Source organism: Anser cygnoides, chromosome 5, assembly GCF_040182565.1.
Source record: "Anser cygnoides isolate HZ-2024a breed goose chromosome 5, Taihu_goose_T2T_genome, whole genome shotgun sequence".
NCBI lineage: Eukaryota > Metazoa > Chordata > Aves > Anseriformes > Anatidae > Anser > Anser cygnoides.
This window is the reverse complement of record NC_089877.1, coordinates 51492608-51511563: the sequence shown is the minus strand read 5'-3', so window position 1 is coordinate 51511563 and position 18956 is coordinate 51492608. Positions and strand designations below refer to the sequence as shown.

General features: G+C 41.0%; 1 protein-coding gene across 2 annotated transcripts in view; it reads left to right on the top strand.

The window, feature by feature from the left end:
• The window catches only part of CLMN (calmin), a 77788-nt gene that overhangs the window by 41425 nt on the left and 17407 nt on the right, over positions 1-18956 (top strand). The window contains exons 2-5 of one of the 2 annotated variants that reach the window (XM_066998299.1): positions 10642-10703; positions 13325-13420; positions 14968-15051; positions 17877-17969. In XM_066998299.1, the coding sequence (XP_066854400.1) occupies positions 10642-10703; positions 13325-13420; positions 14968-15051; positions 17877-17969 (335 nt within the window). Of the gene's footprint in view, positions 1-10641; positions 10704-13324; positions 13421-14967; positions 15052-16249; positions 16508-17876; positions 17970-18956 lie in introns of those variants that run through there. The other variant, XM_066998300.1, reaches the window with a different exon arrangement.

Genomic DNA, 18956 nt, shown 5'->3' with positions numbered 1-18956 from the left:
TCTCAGGAGGGAGCGTTAGCGCGTTGAACACAGTTCAAAGCAACAAAACACGTGTTTTTTCCACACTCTTTTTTTTTTTTTTTTTTAAATGATGCCTCTTGGAAAGATGTGATGCCATGTGAGCACCACTAGGTGTATTAAAGGAAGGGCTTGATGCTTCTGGGATAAGCAGTTGGCACTGCTCTGGTGTCCCTGATCCTGTCCCATCACAGCCCTCTGTGAACCTCTGCCTTTCAGTGTCCGGCACGGTGAAATCAAATCAGACCTGCGCACAGGGCCAGCCATTTGGGGGTTGCTCACATTTTTTTCTTAGAGAGAAAATGCTTGTCCCCAAACTTCCTGGTACTCCCATTTTCTCTTCTGTAATGGGAGATAAAGCTGTGTCTTGTCCCCAGTGACGTGAAGCGCTGATAAGGAGGATCACATTACTCATTGGATTGAAGATACTGTGCAAACACAGAGTATAGGGACAGGTTTTTGCTTGAAACAAGACTGTCTTGCAGTGAGTAATACTGCACGTCCGGAATGCCTGTCTGCTAAATTCTACATCTGGAAACATCTGGAAGTGTCCATAAATAACATAAACATATGCTTGGAAATTAAGTCTAATGTCTTTTTGTTTGCTTTTTTTTTCTTTGTGGATGTTTCCTGTGGGGCATGAAGGAACAGGTGTGTGTTTTCATGGTTTCTGTAGTGTCCTCATTTCAATTTTGGAAAACAGTTGCAAAAAAATAAAATTAAAAAATCATCATGAACTATTTAATAAAGGAGTCAGGAGGTATGACAGTGTCAGTGTGGAAGACACGTGAAATGTCTGCAGCTCATTCTGGTCTTTTGGAGGCATTGGTTTAATGCCAGAAAATGGCCTTATTTTGGTGTTGGATCCTCAGAACAAGAGAACCTGTATACACTTTTATTTACCTTGGGTTTTCCTTCTGATGATTTTGCTGAAACCTGGCTTCAGGCATGCAGCTAAAAATGTGTAATTCCTTCAAGACCTACAGTCACTTGAGGGTTTCATTGTCACATTTTGGAAGACTGGGAAGACTGGGATTGTGAGTGCTACACAGGCCTCTATCCAAGCCCAAGCCAGGGCTTTGTCTGACAACTTCTGGTTTCTATTAATTGGTAAACTGTGCTGATGTTATTTCTGAATGATCTACATGCATTATAACCTGGTTTCAAAGCCTGCTGGAACAAAAGGAAGACTGCCGCTTACTTTAGTTTAAAAATTTCTTCACAATCTCTTGGAGTCAGGGAGCAGAAGGCACTTAAATTTCATTTTGTTTTCTTCACAGGGAAAAATAGTTTTTGTAGTACCTGCTGGCAGCTGGATAGCATGACCCAGAGTCATGCTCAGGATTCCCAACTCGTGGTTCCCTGTGCTGCCTAAAGCAACACTCACTGATGTTCAGAGGGACACAGGCTTTCTTCTGTGCTGCCCATGAAGCCCATGTCAGGGTTGGAGAGGGGCCAGAGTTAGGGTCAGGGTCTCATGGGGAAGGCTACATGGTCAACACAGCTGAACGCTCAGAAGTTTGCCAGCCTTGGTCTGCCTGCAAGTTCTGCAGCAGCAACCCTTGTCTTAGAAAAGCAGGTGTACCACTCTTGAAGCGTTCCTCCAAGCAGATGACATAAGACAAATGACGGCTCCTCTGGGGTATCTAGTTGTCCCTGCTAGGCTCTTGCATTTTACAATGAATCTCAAAAAGGACCTCTACTGTAGTTCATCTTTTTAGCCATTTTCATCCAATTTTAGCAGCTTACACTCTGCCTTCATCCATTTTTAAATGGTAGTTGCCTTGCTCTGCGGCACAGCACATTCCAGTGTAGCTCCAATCTCTTATGGTGTGTTTTTGTTTCTGTTTTTGTTTTTCTCTCCATGTCTCCAAGAACGGTCCCATACCCTCTCCTTTAGATCATGTGTCTGCCCCACAATGGACAAAGCATCTGCTTATTCCTCTAAAGCCACAGGATTTTGTGCTAGTTAATATTAATCTCCGTAAATCTCTTCAAGCTTTTGATCTCAGAGTTGCATTATTTCTGCATGTTTCCAATATTCATCTGACCACCATGTTCCTCACTATTTCTGCAGTGCTGCTTAGTGGTTTTGATAACAGACATCGGCGGGCTGAAAAAGTAGAAGGAAGGCAGGATGCAGTGTTACAGTCATTACACTTTTTGCTAGGGAGACCTGTCTGAGGCCCCTTCTTTTCCTGAGCGTACAGTGTTTTCGTGGCCCGTGCAGTGGGTTACTCGTGGCTTTTAATATTTTTCTTGCAGTACTACATAAGTATAGTTAAGTTTTACTTCTGAACTTCTTCTAGTGCTGTGGTGTCCTATTCAGAAGGCATCAGAAGCATTTCTTGGTTTGGATTATGTGCTGGCAGGGTGGTGTCCCCAGATTGTTTTAGAGCAATGGGGGGGGGGGGGGGGGGGGGGGGCAGAAGGGAGAAATCCAGAAGTCACAGAAGTCACAGACACCCCAGCAGGCAATTCTTTGTGATTTCACGGCATCTGCGAAATAGTTCCGTGCCACATGATGTTTGTGGTTGCCTTTCCTTACCTGATTTTAGAAAATGAAACCACTGTCTTCTAAGTACCGATTTCCCACAGTTACAGGCAAATTCCAGACAGGATTACATGTCTCTGGCAGCTGTCTCCTCGGGCCTCCTGTTCCATCTCGTAGTTCTTTGAAGGCCCTGGCTATTAATTGCCAGTGTTCAGATTTTGTGTTAAAGGCTGACTGCGGCCTCAGGAAGCTGTCCTGGATGTTTGCTTGAAAGCAGATGTATTGATGGCCTCCTGTGCCTGCATTTTCTTCCTTCTACTCACAGATGCAGTTACAATGTCTTCAAGTGCATACAAGCACAGTTAATCACCAACCCATTACCATTACCTGCTGAGCTGTGTATGGGAAGCTGTGGGAATCTGAGCACACCCCAGCGTATCTCCAGCTCTGAGTGTCAACAAGTAACCCTTACACACCGTGTGGGTTTTGCTGGGCTTCTTTACTCATCTCTAATTATTCAGGCTTTAGCACTGCTGTCAGAACTGATGTAAAGCAGAGTATCTTGTTGCATTTCAGCTTTTGACATCTCAACAAAATTAACCAGCCAAAAGGATGTATTTTCTCTCTGGAAGGAAAAAAATATAAGTAATAAGGAATGTTTCATGGTCTAGACTTTCTAGGTTTACCACAACAAGTAAGGGTAAATAGAGATGTATGGACTTTGTGACTTGCCCTTACTTGTTTGAGGTAGGAAGCTGCTGTTGTTTTCTTCTTAGGTGCTACGGGATGATCAACAAGACCTTCAATTAGGAGTGTTATATAGATATTAATGCTGTTGGTGCAGGTATTGGTATCAGTACTGGGCATCCTTCTCCATGTCAGTGGGAGGGAAACGGCAGTGCCAGTGCTGGTAAAACCACGCTGGTGAGAAGGGGTAAAAAATACCTCTAAATACCTAGGACTTACACACCCCCGAGAAACATCAGGAGCCCCAGGAGGTGAACCATTTTCAGAAACTGGTGCTACTATTGCAAAAAGCATTGGGACACAGTGAACCCCAGGCCAGGAGAAACTCTCGAATCAAGATGTTGTAAATGTGAATTGCTCCTACTGGTTACTGCTGGTAATAGCAAATCCTGTTTATTTTCAGGTACTGGAGGAGGTATTAATCTCCTTGTACAGCATGTAATATACCACAAGAGGTGGTGCGCACAGTCTGAAAATGCCCCACTGGATCAATGCTTAAATCACTTGTTAGATCAATTCCAAAGCCATTGAATTTAACCTTATTACTACTTAGTGGGGTCCAGTAACATTCCCAGTAAACACTGTTGTTTGTTTCTTTCAGAGTGTTCAGAACATAATTGTATCTCTTTTTTGAAAAATGACATTTTTTTTATAAGAACATTCCTGATATGTAAATGGAAAATGTTAATCTGTTCAATAACATTTTCAATGCATCTAAAAAGTCATTAGAACAGAGATATTTACTTTGTAGCCAAAGGTATGGGGAGAGAAATCTTTACCATCTGCCACTACCAAATTAATTTTCAAGGGGGAAAAATAAATCCCTCTCATTGGAAGCTATTTTGGTCAGCTCTAATAGTAATATTTTATGTTGGATTTCTCTCCCAGAGCCTAGTAGAATTTACAAGTAAATTTATCCATCTAATGCTTTGGTAAGAGGAACATCTGTCTCAGACATTGGGAGGATTGAAATACTAAGAGTTTTTTAGAAATCTCCTATTCATCCTGCAATATTTGTTTGGTGTATGTAATCCTAATACACCAATTGCAGCACTAAATATTTTGCTGTAGCCAGAAATTGAACTCCAAGAGAAACCTGTTTAACTGCAGCTAATGAAAACGTCATGCCTGTGATCCTGCCAGGTTTGTATTCTGCAGTACCAACCCGAGTTTTAAGGAATTTTGAGCCAGTAAGACTAAGACTTTGCAACTTTGATGGAATGAAAAAGCCTCAAGCTTTCAACACCTGCCATAGAAATTTAATAAGGACCCTAATAAATGGGTCAGTTTCAGCAAACAATTAACTTAACAACTTCATCTGGAAGGCTTAGAGGCCCTATTTCATAGGAGGTAACTTGAGAGCAGTCTCATGTTATATAGTGTAGTTAATGTTTCCTTTAGAAAACCAGAGTTTTTAAGATTTAATATTTCATGTACTCCAAATTACATCAAATTGGCATATGGTACACAACAAAGCCTTCATCCCCTATATAGATCAAAAAGAAAAATTATATTAATCCTCTAAGCTGTTTGGGGGGTCCTTAAGCACAAGGAAAATATACAATTCCCAGGAATTCAGAAGCTTATAAAATGAATTTTGTGGGCAATTTGGATAAAATTATTCCTTACACTTTGATTATGCCATTAAAATTCACACTCCTACAAATATGGAGATTGTCTTGTAAGTAACGAGTACTTACTGGGCAGTGTAGCTGGGCTGTACTATACAGATTTGAGAGGAATATGTTTCCTACATGTTGTCTTACATCGTGTTGTGAGCTATTTTTTCAGCCTCTTGTAAAAATATATAATGGAGATTGAGTCTCGGAAAGTTTATAGTTCAATGTGTTTAATGTACCTCTGTGTTTGGACGAACCAGTCACTGCTAGAAAATTTAATTGCACTTTTCCCTGCCCTACTTTACACATTTCGTTTTCAGCTTTCCATTTGTTTTGCTGTCAGTTGCTGTACCTCAGCAGCTGCCCTTTCTCTATTTTATTTTGCTTTATTTTGCTTTATTTTGCTTTATTTTGCTTTATTTTGCTTTATTTTGCTTTATTTTGCTTTATTTTGCTTTATTTTATTTTATTTTATTTTATTTTATTTTATTTTATTTTATTTTATTTTATTTTATTTTATTTTATTTTATTTTATTTTATTTTTTGTTACAGCTCACTTCCAATCACCCTTCCCATGTAGGATTTGTTGTTTCTTGCAAGTGCCCTGTCTTTTTTCTGCCCTCCTTCTTCTCTCTGTCTGAGCTTTGTCCCACATGTCTTGTTCAAACAGTAAAAGCTCTCCTGGACAAGGAGCTGTGCTTCTCTCCAGCTCTGTTGACATCCTGTATCCAACATCAATGTCCTGTATCAATGTCTGGCTGCCTATTGTAAATAATGTCATGGCCCTTATTTGCCCACATGACATATGCAATTACTCGCACCTACTCGCAGGAAAGGTGGAATGACACGGTAGGATTCATGTGTCCCAGCTGCTCCATATACAGAAGTTTACTGAGGCAGGCCTCGGTCAGACATCACACTGGTTTTGGTGAGTTGACAGTAAGTCAGCCTGGCTATTCAGTGCCAGCAGTCTGGGTCTATACAGCGATACCACTACGTGATAAAACAAAAACCTAGGAAATTCTTCTCAGCTAATGCTGTTGCTGGCAGCCTCATCATTAGGCATAAAAACAGGATGGGCTTTTATGTCTGGACACACTCTTCTTTGGTGTTTGAGACAGTAGTAGTACAAGCAGGCTTGGAACACTGTGGGCAGCACGAGCAAGTGTTGGGAAAATCCATTTTTGAAGATAATCAGCCCAGCTTCCTTCATGAACATTAAGTTTGCATTGAAAGCGTGAATATTTTTTTGCCTCGATAGCATGAGGACTAGCAATCAGAAATACTTAGACTGAGTCACCATGTGGGAACACCACGAAACCCAGCTTAAAGTCCAGTTCTCGTTTTATTTAGCAGCCTAGAGTTTGGGTGATTCAAGTAGATTGTTCACTGCATGTTCATTAAAGACTTATTAATTGCTTGACTGTATGAGGTGGGATTTTGGGGTGAGGAAGGCAGAAGGAGAGGAATTTGCATTCCATTACCCAAGATTCAGGGTGCTTGGGCCACGTGTTTAATTTTGGACTTAGTCTGTAGTATTTGAAAATCATGTATTTGCCTTTTGTTTGTTTGTTTGTTCGTTCAATGAGAAGTGCTACTTTATCCTGACGTAAGACTTTGGCAGATACTCTGATACCTCCAGAGCCAGAAAGGGTAAGAGCTGGTTCTGTGTGCCATTGGCAAGTTATGGTGCCTGAAGCCAAGGGCTGTCAAAGCATCCCCCTAAACAGTTAGGTGGCCAACACCACCATTTCCCTCTTGAAAACTTGCCTGTTGTTAATAACTTGCGTAGATCTTGTATCTGTAGAGGTTATGACCTCTGGTAGAAATGAGGAAGCTGGCTTTTGTGCATGTTATAACACTAGTAGTTAACAAGATGTCTTGAAGGTAAGTAACAAGCGATTCTGAAAGCTAGCCTGGCCTGTTGTGAGGTTTTAATGTCATCTGCTGATGATATCCTGGATGAAATGCTAATAGCTTTGGAAACAAATTTAAGTGGCCTTTTGCTTTGCTTTGGGAGTAGTATCCGTACATGCAAATCAAGCAATTTTCTGAAGCTGTGTAATTACACACTGCCAAGTGTTCCACTCAAATCAGTTTCCACATATCGTACTTCCTTCATGTGCCCAGCCCCATGGTGGTGTGCCTCAGAGGATTATTCATAACTGGTTCTACAACAACAGAATAAATAGTATTTAAAAGCAAATCAATATTTGCTATCTCCAATTTGCTGTTGAAAGTAGAGGCTGGGGATTGGCTTCTTGTATGCATTGCAACAGCAGTGGCCTTTGAGGAGACGTGAAGGAGGAAGAAATGGCATTAGCAGTACATGCCTGAGGAATTTCTAGGCTGGTGGGGACGGAAATGGTGCAACAAGGGAGCCAGCTGAACTCTCTTGTTTGTGTCAACTTAGCCTTGAATTTGCCCAAGTGGTCTTTGAATTAGCTTGGTTTCATTCGGTGACAAATGAGTTGCCTTTGCCATTAGATCTGACAAACCAGAATATATATCTCTGTGAATATTTATTGGCAATCTGACTGGGGTGCACATACTGTACTGCTACTCTGATGCCTCCAGAGCCATAAAGGACATGAGCTGGTTCTGTGGTGGCCATTGCCTACTGATGAAGTGGATGCGGGATGATTTGCCTGGCAAGTTACTGAGTTTCTATCAGAGCCTGTGTGCTTTGGTATAAATACCGTGCCTCTGCAAACTGTAGGCATTACTGTGAAAGACTACTGCATTTGAACTTATTGGAAGAGCATGGAGGACCTGGCTCATGTGGAGTGGCCAAAATTCCTCTTTATATTTTTGTCTCTTATATCAAGGCCTGAGCTGAGCTTAACTGAAACAACTGTTCTTAACTTTTTACTGCCTTCCAGCATTACATCTTCGAATCCAACCCTCACAGCAGGCATCCTCCTTTCCCAGTATAATGCATTGGATTTGTGTGCAGGCCAGCCATATGGTGTGTGTAATTATTATTTTATAATGGTGTTATTGCTCTCTAGCTGCCCAGTAAACCCAGTGCAGTTTCAGTAAACTGTATACATCAGCATATGAACTTTAGACTTGAATGATTTTCTTCACTTTTATACAATAGTAGGTGCGAAGGAGAAAAAAAGATTCCATTTAATTTATAGAAACTGTATAAAGTTTATAGAGTTTCTACAATCCTTGGAAATGAAAAGGCTGTGGAGAGGAGGGGCTATACCAAAACTGGGAGGTCTACAGAGCTAGAGAAAAATAACCGTTAAAGGCACACATCAGTAGATACCTGTGATGAACTTTTCCTGTTAGCTCTACAGGCAAGCATATGGCCTGCATTAGGGGTTTGTCTGCCTCAGGGATTTTATAAATACATTTCCTCCCCTTTCCTCCTCCCCATCCAGTTACTCTTACTTTAGACCAGTACAGAATCAAACAGTGTCTGTTCTGGGGTCATCATTCTTACTGCAAGGAGTCTGCTGTAGAGAAGTTCACTGAGTAGTGTCAGGAATTTCTCTCTATCTGCAAGTGCTCTCCTGTGTGTGCCTGCCTTTTTTTTTTTTTTTTTTTTTTTTTCCCTGGTATGTGAACTTCCTGAAGCAGTAATACCAGCTTGGCTCGCCCATCTTTTCAGGCATATATGTAACTCTAATTTACATCGATGGCAGAATTTTTACAGTAAAATAGGAGCCACAGTGCTCTCAGTTATACGAGTGAGCTGTACATAAACGTAGCTCTCTTTTGCAACCTTATTTACCTTAGCTTTACCTTATTTTAAAATGAAGATTGCCAAAATGATTGGTGAAAAATAGGACCTGACTGAAACCAAGCCTGTGATGAAATTAGAAAACATATTAGAAAACATTAATTCACCTCTGTGCACCCTTCTGTGTTTCTTGATTTCGGTGGCCATTGGACGTCCGCCTAGCCAGCCCATTTGGTAGGCCTCCTGTCCTCCCTGAGACCTGGCACTGCCCACCCCAGCGCTCCTGAGCATTTCAGACCAGCTTGAGAAAGAGGTGGCCCCATTTCCTGCTGTTTTGCCTCCCCCTTTGCATTAACACTGGTATTTAAACAAAAAGCAGTGTATCTGGGAACAGATCTGGCTTAACATTAATGTCCACTGGCCCTCCAAGTGAATTTCAACAGATCAGTTGTTGAAGTTACTCGCCTGACTCTTGAGTGCTGTACTGATGTGGATGTGTGAGCACGTCGAGAGCCAGCACTGGGGTTGAGGTGCTGAAGGAAGGGAAGCCCAAGAAAGATGTAACACATCTTGTAGGTTGTATTTTGAGATCTGTAGGGAGTAAATGCTGCCTTTTTTTTTTTTTTTTTTTACAGATATTCTAGACCCTAATATAATTTACAGTTTTATTTGTAGAGAGCTGTTTCAAATCTGTGCAGATTCTTCTAAGATATTTTAAAAGAAAAGCCAACAGCAATAATTAGTTTGGCATTTTCCGTGTTTTGTGAAGCACTTAAGGGGTAAGCACTTTTTCTAACCGATCTTACATAAAATCAGGTTTTACAGGAGTAAGAAGACTGAGAAGGCCTGAATGGCTGTCAGTGACAGATGTAATTCATGATGAAAGCTCTATTCCAATACATCAAAATACGGAAAGCAATTATATATATGATTAGAGGCTGCTGACCCTTCACTTAAAGTGATCAAAAAGAACAATATTAAAATTTGATTTACGGAAGCTACTACTTAGCCTATAATTAGCCTGACCAATAAAAACAAACCAGACTTTTACAGAATACGATTTCCCAGTAGATAGGTTAGCTACTTGTGCAGGGCTAAGGAAACACAAAATGGCCTTAAAATATATTTGATATGCTCTGTGAGTAGATTGAAATACATCATATAACTAGTTTTAATGTTTTTTGTTCATAAATTGCCAGATTTCCTTAATTCAGGTGAAATTGGAGAACCACTTGAGAATAATTGTCTCTAAAATGAAATATTACTTTGTCAGTCTACTTCATTTATTTTAAATATAAACGTTTCTCTTTTATATAAGAAGCTAAATGAAACTTGGTCAGAAATATGATTCCCCTTACACTTTTGCTGTAGTTCACTATGGAAATGGATTCGGGAAATGGCATATGTGATTAAAAACTCTTCAGCTGGCACAGGAGCTATTTGTACAGCTCCTAGCATACAGCACTTCTGGCAAGGAACAAGCGCTTCTCGTCTTACTGCAATATAAATAAAATGATTCATCAATGTAGAGACTTGGAATTTTGATTTGAAATGCACTGGTTGGGAGATTGGGAAGATGAGATTTGAGGAAGCTTTTCCATTCATGAGAATGAAGACAAAATTGTTGTGTTGACCAATGTGGCCCTGTTTCCTTGTGCATACAAGTAAGTACATTGGAATCCACAGCAGCCCAATTTGCGTGACGGTGTCAGGACAAGAATCCTATAAATTGACACAGAAGGGTCAAGCTGCCTGCTCAGAGTCTAACACCACTGGAGAGCTGTGCACAACATGTAAAAGTCCATCTCTCAAAAGCTACATTGAAGATAGCAAAACCAACAGAGACTTTTTCCTACGTAATTTAGAATGCGTGCATAGCTCATGTCTGGGCGAAGAAATGGAACGAAATACCATAGCTCAACCTTATGTCTCCTGATTTGGAATATATTTGTTTTATTCACAGGCCCCTCATGAATTTTGAACTTTTTGTGCATAAGTTTTTGAGATTTCCTGTAAGCATTTCCTCTTCTGGAAACTTAAGTGCTGTGTTTTTTTTCTGATATATCTAGTGGAACGGGAAAATGTACAGAAGAGGACCTTTACCAGATGGATAAACCTGCATTTGGGAAAGGTAAGACTGACGGTCTTGATATTGAAGTACAAGGACACAACAGTAGGCAGACTATGTTATTTCCTTTAAAAATAGCTAGAATTTGGAATCAAGAATAACTTCTGTGTATATGGGAAGGTTTGTAGGAGAGTGAGTGGAAGCTGGAAGTACATTTCTGGGTAAATGAATATTGCATTTCAGGTGCAATTAATGCTTTGCTGGCTTTAAGTCATCTCAGGTACCTTTCTGTCTTTAATGCTTCTGACTGCTATTGCAAGGCTAGAATTTTCCCACAGAATGCCACATACCCACATAAAATCAAATGTGGTTTAGGCTGCTCTGAAGGGATGATAACTGTGTGCTTCCCTGGACTGGAAGTTCAAGTATCTGAGATACCACAGCCAAAGTCAGATGGTTCTTCAGAACCTGGCTTCATCACAGATCTCCAGATGGGAAACAATTATTCATCATTCATTTTCAGAGGGTCTGTATAATGTGATCTTTACATCCTCACTTATGTTAGGGAACTAATTCTTGGACATCCCATCATATTTTTAATATACAGTTGTTTCTTAAACACACCATAATATGGCTATTGAAGCTAACTTATTGTTGCTATTGATAATAGATAAGTACTAACTCTCATGAGCAGTTTGCCATCCAGAGGAGGATTTTCCTGTTGCTGAGGATGAGAAAAGAAAAAAAAAAAAAAAAAAAAAGTTTGTACTACTGAGACAGCAGCAATGCTTAGTGCAGCTTCCTAACTTGGAAGCTAACCTTCCTAACCAACTGTCCTAACTTGGACTGGAGTTTGCGTTCATAGTGCTGTAAGTGTCTGTGGTTAAATTTCATGAAGTACAGACCAGGACTAAGTTTGGGCTACAAGTCAACTCACAGACTAGCTCTCGTAGTTCTTGGAAAGTGACTGCATTTCTGACATGGTGAAGCAAAAGGGTTTAAGACGAAAGGCATCACATATATAGTTGTTAAGTCCACTACTCTGCAGTGAATGTTCCTGAAGGAATAAATGGACCCTCTTAAATCTCACTGGAAAATCAGAATAAGGCCATCTGGTAATGTTTTGACTATCAGTTGCTCCCAAAGGTTCCTCAGAATGAAGACAGCGTTATGTGATTCCTTTGTGAATCAGGCTCTAGAGCTTTAAACTAACACAATTTGAAGGTTGTCAAAAAGGTTTGTCAAATATTTGACTGTGGAAAAGGTCTTTAATTTACAAAAGGAATTAGATCATGAAAAAGGTTGTAGGGTGCTGTTAATTCTGCCGTGCCAAACATTTGAAGTCTCAGAAACTTTGTGGGTAGGTGAACTGCTTTCTTTGGAGTGCATAATTTTTTTTTTCCCTCTCTGATTCAATAAAGAAAAATGCTTTTCTGAAGAAAGGGAAAAAGTCTACTGCTACATTAATGTCATTTTTTATTTATTTGTTTTCTGGAAGTGTCATAACAAACACATCCCTGTAAATAATGAGAGCATTGCTAAAGCTCTCTAATTACAGGTGATTCCCCAAGGACACCCACTGAGGGAGGCGGCTTCTGCCTTTATCCTCGAAGAAGCACTTCTTGCAGAGGGGCTTCTTTCTTATAAAGGCAGCAGTGAAGTCTTCCTCCTGTACTTTTTCAGGAAACTTGTGGTGTGATGTGTCCCGTTTTGGAGCAGACTATCCCATTCGGATCACCTTTTGAGAGGAGGATACCTCTGATGTTCATGGGATGGTTGGGGGCAGTCCACATTTCTGTGACTTCTGGTGGTTCTTGTCTTGTTATGAGCGAATGAAAAAGCGTTGGATTTGTGGTTTTCAGATAGCTTATTTAATCCTGAAATGAACAGTGCTTTGCTTTCTTTCAGTACAGCATTGTTTAGTAGTCTTGGCTAGATTAAAGACTAGGAACAAAAATGTATAGTCCTGGCTTGCCAGAAGCGGTGCTTAACCAAACAGCAGTGCATTGCAGAGCCAAAGATAAAAAGGCCTGGCTCCTTAGGGACACATGCGTGAGTGACACCTGAATGGAGCCTAATTGCTGCAGCTGAGACTACGCCTAAGGGCTGTGCTGCCTTGGCATGTGCCTCACAGAGCTCACAGCATCAGACACCTCTGTGAAGTGGGGAGGTGGCTCCCCTTGGAGGAGTTTGCTGAGAAGAAAGAGACAAAATGTAACACGTTGCTAGTTAAAGTGCTGAGAAAATACTGGGAAACAGAATGGCACCACCAGAAACATTACAGAGGAGACAGGACGTTGTGGTTGGCTGGATCTGAGGCTTGTTTAGTGCAGTATGAAGTGGGATTCACTTCTGGTGGAGCTGTCTCAGTTGGAGGGATCCGCATCAGCCCTTGGGTGCTCGCTTCCCAGGCAGAAGCCTTAGGATGAGATTCTGGTATGGGAGATCTGGAATAAATCCTTTCTGATCTCAGCTACGTGATCACTATATCTCAGTTTTAGCTTAGATAACCCTAGGGCAGAATTGCCACTGTTGTGAAGAAAAGTTGGTCCTTTCTTCCTGCAGGCTGAAATTTATTTCTAGTATCTCTGTCTTGTAAAACTCTCCTTCCTGTTCTCTGCAATAATGGTGACTCACCAAGCGAAAATCTGTTTTAAAATCTGCCTGGTTTCTTTACTCCACAGTGCAAGCCTCCTCTGAAAGTGAAAGATTTGTTTATGGATATACAAGATGGCAAAATCTTGATGGCGCTGCTGGAAGTCCTGTCAGGACAAAAGCTGGTAGGTGTACGAGGGGAAGGAACCTGCCTCGCCATGGAGCTCTGCATGTTCCAAGTACCGACGTACTGACACTCAAGCAGTAAGGGAGAATTTGGTCCCCTGTCTTGGGTACAGTGAGAAGCATTTCAGCAGTTTTGTTGTGATTTCCTCATGTTACAGGCTGGTGTCCTGAGCTGTAACTTAGATCTCGAGGAAATATCTAACCCTGAGGTATGAATGGTGTGTGATTAGTGTAGATGTTCCTCCCCTCAGGTTTTTTAAGGCTTGAATATATTAATGCTCACCTACTTCATCTGGAGTTCACACAAGTCATGTTATGAAGGAAAGATAAATTTCTGGGGATAGTTGTATTGCTTTTTTAATCCATAAATTCTGTTTTTATTTTGTCTAAAGACATTATGACACTTAATAGGCCTGCTGATGCTGGATGCCTTTGTGCGGTGTAGTTGTGAGTTTAGCTCTGGTATCCTGGCTCCGATTTCTTTAGTCTTACTGGTACGATCTAAATCAGATTGGCAAAGTTTCACTTACCAGCATCTCTTTCTCTCTTTTTCTGTAAGACCTGTATAAAATTCCATGTACCAGAAATGGAAATACCCAGTGTTTCATCAGTTGGCTTTAATATTTTCTTTCTACTTCAGCTTTGTCAGCAAGTACTCTCTTCTGCGTGGGTACCACGCTTGCTTTTAGATATGAGGAGAGATTTGCTCTGCAGCCATCTCACCACTGCAGATGAGCTTGTAATTGCACGGTGATGCTCCATAGTGACCGAGCCATATGCATCCTACAGCGTGAGTGCTCACTGTGGTCACAGATTCAGAACAGCCTATTTTGTAATATTCATGCAGTTTGGGCTGTAGCAGAAGCAGCAGTGTTTCTGTCTGCATTCACACAGTTAGCAGAGGCAGGCTGGAAAGGAATTGAAGGGGGAGACACCTAACAGCAAACCCCAGGCTGTGCACTGGGAGGTCAGGGAGGAGGGCAACAAAGGAGATGAATTTAACGGGCCAATGTGTGTTGGCAGTTAGGCATTCCTGCACACAGGTGGTACAAACAGTGTGCCGAAGTGGAATTGCAGGGTGACAGATTTGTTGCATGCAACAAATCTGTTTCATCTCTGCCAAAATGAAGGTTGCTGCCTCCCACCTGCCTGTCCCTGGTAGCAAAACTGCTCATGCTTCCCAATTAGGATCATTTGATTTAACTCAAGACAAAAGAAAAGAAAGAAAAAAAAAAAAACTTATTATGAATTTTCAGGTAAATTTGTGCCTGTGACCAAACGTGGTTGGGGAGTGATTATATAAATAATCAACTTGGCAGGTCCAAGAGAGACGTAAAATCTGGAGAGCAGGAAAACTGGTTGCTAACCCTGTTTTTCTACAGCCTGGGCCGATCCCATAGTTGAAACTCTTCACTGATCAGAAGAGATGGTAATACTTTATATAGGTTGATTTCCTTAGCTTTATTTTGTAGGTTTTTTTTAATTTTTGTGTGAAAGGGTAAATAATTCCAGCATTTTAAAACTGATCTGGCTCTTATTTTTGTAGATGCATGAATATAAGTCTTCAACCCATCGCATTTTTCGTTTGAACAACATAGCCAAAGCACTTAAGTTCTTGGAGGACAGTAATGTGAGTATTTCCAAAGGCTGGTATTAATCTATTCTCTTGATTCATGTTGCAAATTGTATTTGTTGTGATTGTAACTAGTCTGATGCAGGGCATGTATATAAGAGGAATATACTGCTTAGGCATCTTGACTTACCTTAACAGCAAGGCTGAAAAGCCACATAAAATCCACAAAGAGAACACCTACAGAGTCTAAAACAAGGATTATTTGTTCATATTATAATGTAAAAGTTCAATAGGATTAAAGGATCAGCAACCCAATATTAAAAGAAAATAAAAAGAAATGCAAGTAATCTTTATGAACTGGGTATTAGTGGCATTACTTCAGTTACTTTGAAGGTAGATGGCTTTCTTTCCTTTCATCAGGAATACTTTCGGTATTACAGATCATGTATTTATCTGGTAAACTGCTGCAGCAGCTGATCATGAGTCAAAGGCAAGAGAAAATTAAATCTGGGAACATGACATAAATGCATAATTCCAGGAATCAAAACCTTATAAGGATATAACTTTCCTGATAGTCAGTGTGGCACCACTGCAACATCACTTCCTAAAAACTGACACAGCTGTAAGTGACCCAGCAAGATCAGCCCTGTAGCTTGAAATAATTCAATCCTTTTTGATTTCTCCCATTAGAGCTTTCTTCCAAAGCAATATTGATGTGGTCTGTGTGTTGAGAGCTCTTGAAAAGTGATGAAAAGTAATGGTGTCAAGAGAAGTTCCCCAGCCAGATGACAACTTATTTGCATAGTATTCCCAGATCTTTCAGAATGAGAAAGCAAGCAGTGGACTATGGTTTACAAAGGATTACAGCGTTCTTGCTGTACTGGAAGATCTTTTTATCTAGTATCTGAAATAAACTTTTACAGCTTTTCCATGATAGTGTTTAGGATAAAATATCCTATGATCCTATTAACTCCAGGGCATGAATGCTCTAGAGGATTAAGCTTTATAGGTAAAGAGGGATCTTGTGTGTGTGCGTGTGGAGGAGCAAAGCCATGCCTAGCAGGGGATTCCATATCAGTGACTGCTGTCACTTGCTGGTTTCCTTTAATGAGCTTAGGTCTTGCTCCAGAGATCCCGCAGAAGTGCTAGTTATACCAGGGAGTCACGAGAACTCCAGTGCAGGAATGAGCATGATGTGAGGCATTAGTGGATCTCTTATGACCTCGTAGTTCTGTTCCCCAGAAGAGGATGTGAAAGGTCAAAAATTTGTGCACCGTCTTCCAGGTGTTGCAGTCAGGGGCTGATGTGGCCCTAAATGCATAGGTCTACCTGGCCTGATATAGAACTGCTAAGAAATACCTTACAAGTTCTTAGCTTTCTTAACAGTTTCTCGGACAGTGCTTTCCACGCAAAGCCAGCTAAGGCCTGCTGGCAGACGAGATTTTTTCTCTCTGTTGACGTCAACGTTGTGGAGTTGCTGCTGAAGCATGTCTGGTTGCCAGGACCTCGCCAGGTGACAGTCGGGAAATTCATTGAGCAAGGCCAGGCAGGAGGAGCCTTAGACACAGGCAGCCTCTTAATTAGTTGTGCCAAAACAACTACTTTTCCATGGTTTTATTGTTTCCTTGAGAGTAAGCAGCTGGTACCTTATTGCAGGTAGCTCTGCTGGAACAGGTGACAAGCAGCAGCAAGAAAACAGAGCTTAACTGAGAACAGTCTAATGATAAATGCCACTTGCACCCCATTTTGGACAAACTGCTATTAAAACACACTAGGCCTTAAAGGTTTTCCCATGCCAAATACTTTGGAGCTAGTAAGAAAATCTGAGCCTTGAAGTATGACAGCTAGAGGTGTCTTCTCGCTAGGACTGAAAACTGTTGTGCAGACCACTAGATAAAAAGTTATTCTGCTCTCTGTTTTTCAGTTTAACCAAGCCAGTTAGTGAAGGGTAGTGATGAAAGTGCTGGCAAGATGCCTTGGCTGCCAAGAGCTTTGAGGTTAGATATTAAACCACAATGGGTGGAACCCATCAGCAAACGCTTCTGTGGAACTGGGGCAGCAGGGTAAAGCTCTGCTAAGTGATTCATCATGTACAGAATTTATAAATAAATGATAAATGGGCTGTATGCTGGGCTTTAACTCACTCTGAGTGTCTTGTGCAGTGCTGACAACTTCCTTGCTTCCTCCTTTCTCCGTGACCTTTGCCAAAAACAAGTCTGTGTTGTCTAAGAGAATAACATTCTGGTGTTATCATGTGGAAGAGACTTCAGTGTGGGAAACCCTAGAGTTTGCTTGGATTAGGCAAACTTATCCTTTGCTAACTGATTTCCTCAGAGCTCTGTGACAAGCAGTGTAAGGTGAGATAAGCAAAGAGATTGGCGATGCATAGCAAAACAGAACTGGGCAGATCCTACTACAATTTTAAGATTTTTTTTTTTGTGGGAAGTGGCTTCAATCCTGCCCTCTTCCCTGGGGTTTATGTGCATTCCAGCCAATCTGTTGAAACCTAGCCAGAGGAAGACAGGAGGTATATACCTGCCCTCTGTTTTTTAAGAATAGAATCCACCGGAGGGGACATTCTTGTTCCATGGTTGTGTGGAGGAAATACATTTGTGGTCTTAAGACGTACAACTGGGCTCACTCCTGTTCTGCAGACTGTGCTACAGGCTTGGGAGGCTTGAGATAAGACTTGAGGGAGCACAGTGGCTGTGATCAGGGCAAATTATTGTTAGCACAAGATTTCCATCTTGCATTTTGGCTGTCTGGTCAGTGGCAGAAATGTGCTGGACATATCCAGCAGTCTCAGTTCAAGCCAGTGCATTTTTTTTGCATTTACATTTTGTTTTTTTAATTTGTCTGTGAATTTATGATCTCTTCTACAGGTAAAGCTTGTTAGCATTGATGCAGCAGAAATAGCAGATGGAAATTCCTCTCTGGTACTTGGACTAATATGGAACATAATCTTGTTTTTTCAGGTAATAAAACTCGAATACGTTAATCATAAGTGAACAATCAATTTTTTAAATTGATTTTTAATCCTAAAAAACATAATTAAGCATGCTAAACCTGAGCTTTTTTCCTCCTGATATAGGTTAATTTAATACCTGCAGCTGTTTTCATTTTATTTCATTAGACCTATTTTGGTGTGAATAGGAGGCAGTTTAAGCCCTGGTTTGACTTGGACCAGAATTAGAGCTTCAGATTACTCCTTTCCCTTCTCTCCTGTGCCTTCTCAGGATTCTGCTCCAGGTTCCCTGGATCTGAATCAACGTCCTAGATTTGGTTTCAGGTCACAGTTTATTTTCAATAACCTTATCTGGAACTGGTCCAGTGTGGTGGCAAATTCCATGCAGAATCACTGATCTCTGGGGACCTACTTACCATGGCAAAATTTCACAACTGATGTAGAGGGCCAAATGAAAGATGCTGAAGGGCCTGAAGTTTTGGAACTGATAGAACTGATCTAAACATGAAATTTGATTTCGTCGCAGGTTTAGTCAGATTAAAACAGCTCACTAATCTACATCTATTTTGATAACCTTCTGAACAGTACCAAATTTTAATGAAAAGAGAGAGATGGAGAGAGGGTCTCTGCAACTCTAGTAAGACTGTGAGGCGCACATGTTCTTTCATTCTCTTGGGCTCATTTCTAAAGTGGTTGTGGGTTTATAAAATAAGGTCTGTCTTGAAGTGGTACTGGGGTTTCTCTCTGTGGCTGAGCACTTCAAGCTGTACAATGCCGTACAACAGCAGTTTGACCAGACGGACTTGGCAACAGAAGCACAGGGGACCTGAAAGCAGCATGGTGCATAATCTGGACTCAACTATCAGTGCACACCAAGGATGGGAATCTGGTGCGGGTCACCATTTCTTGACTAAAAATGTTTCACTTGAGTGAGTCCTGCGGATGAAAGAATGATTTCAGTTAAACTAACTGAAAGACACGTTTCTTTGCTTTTTGT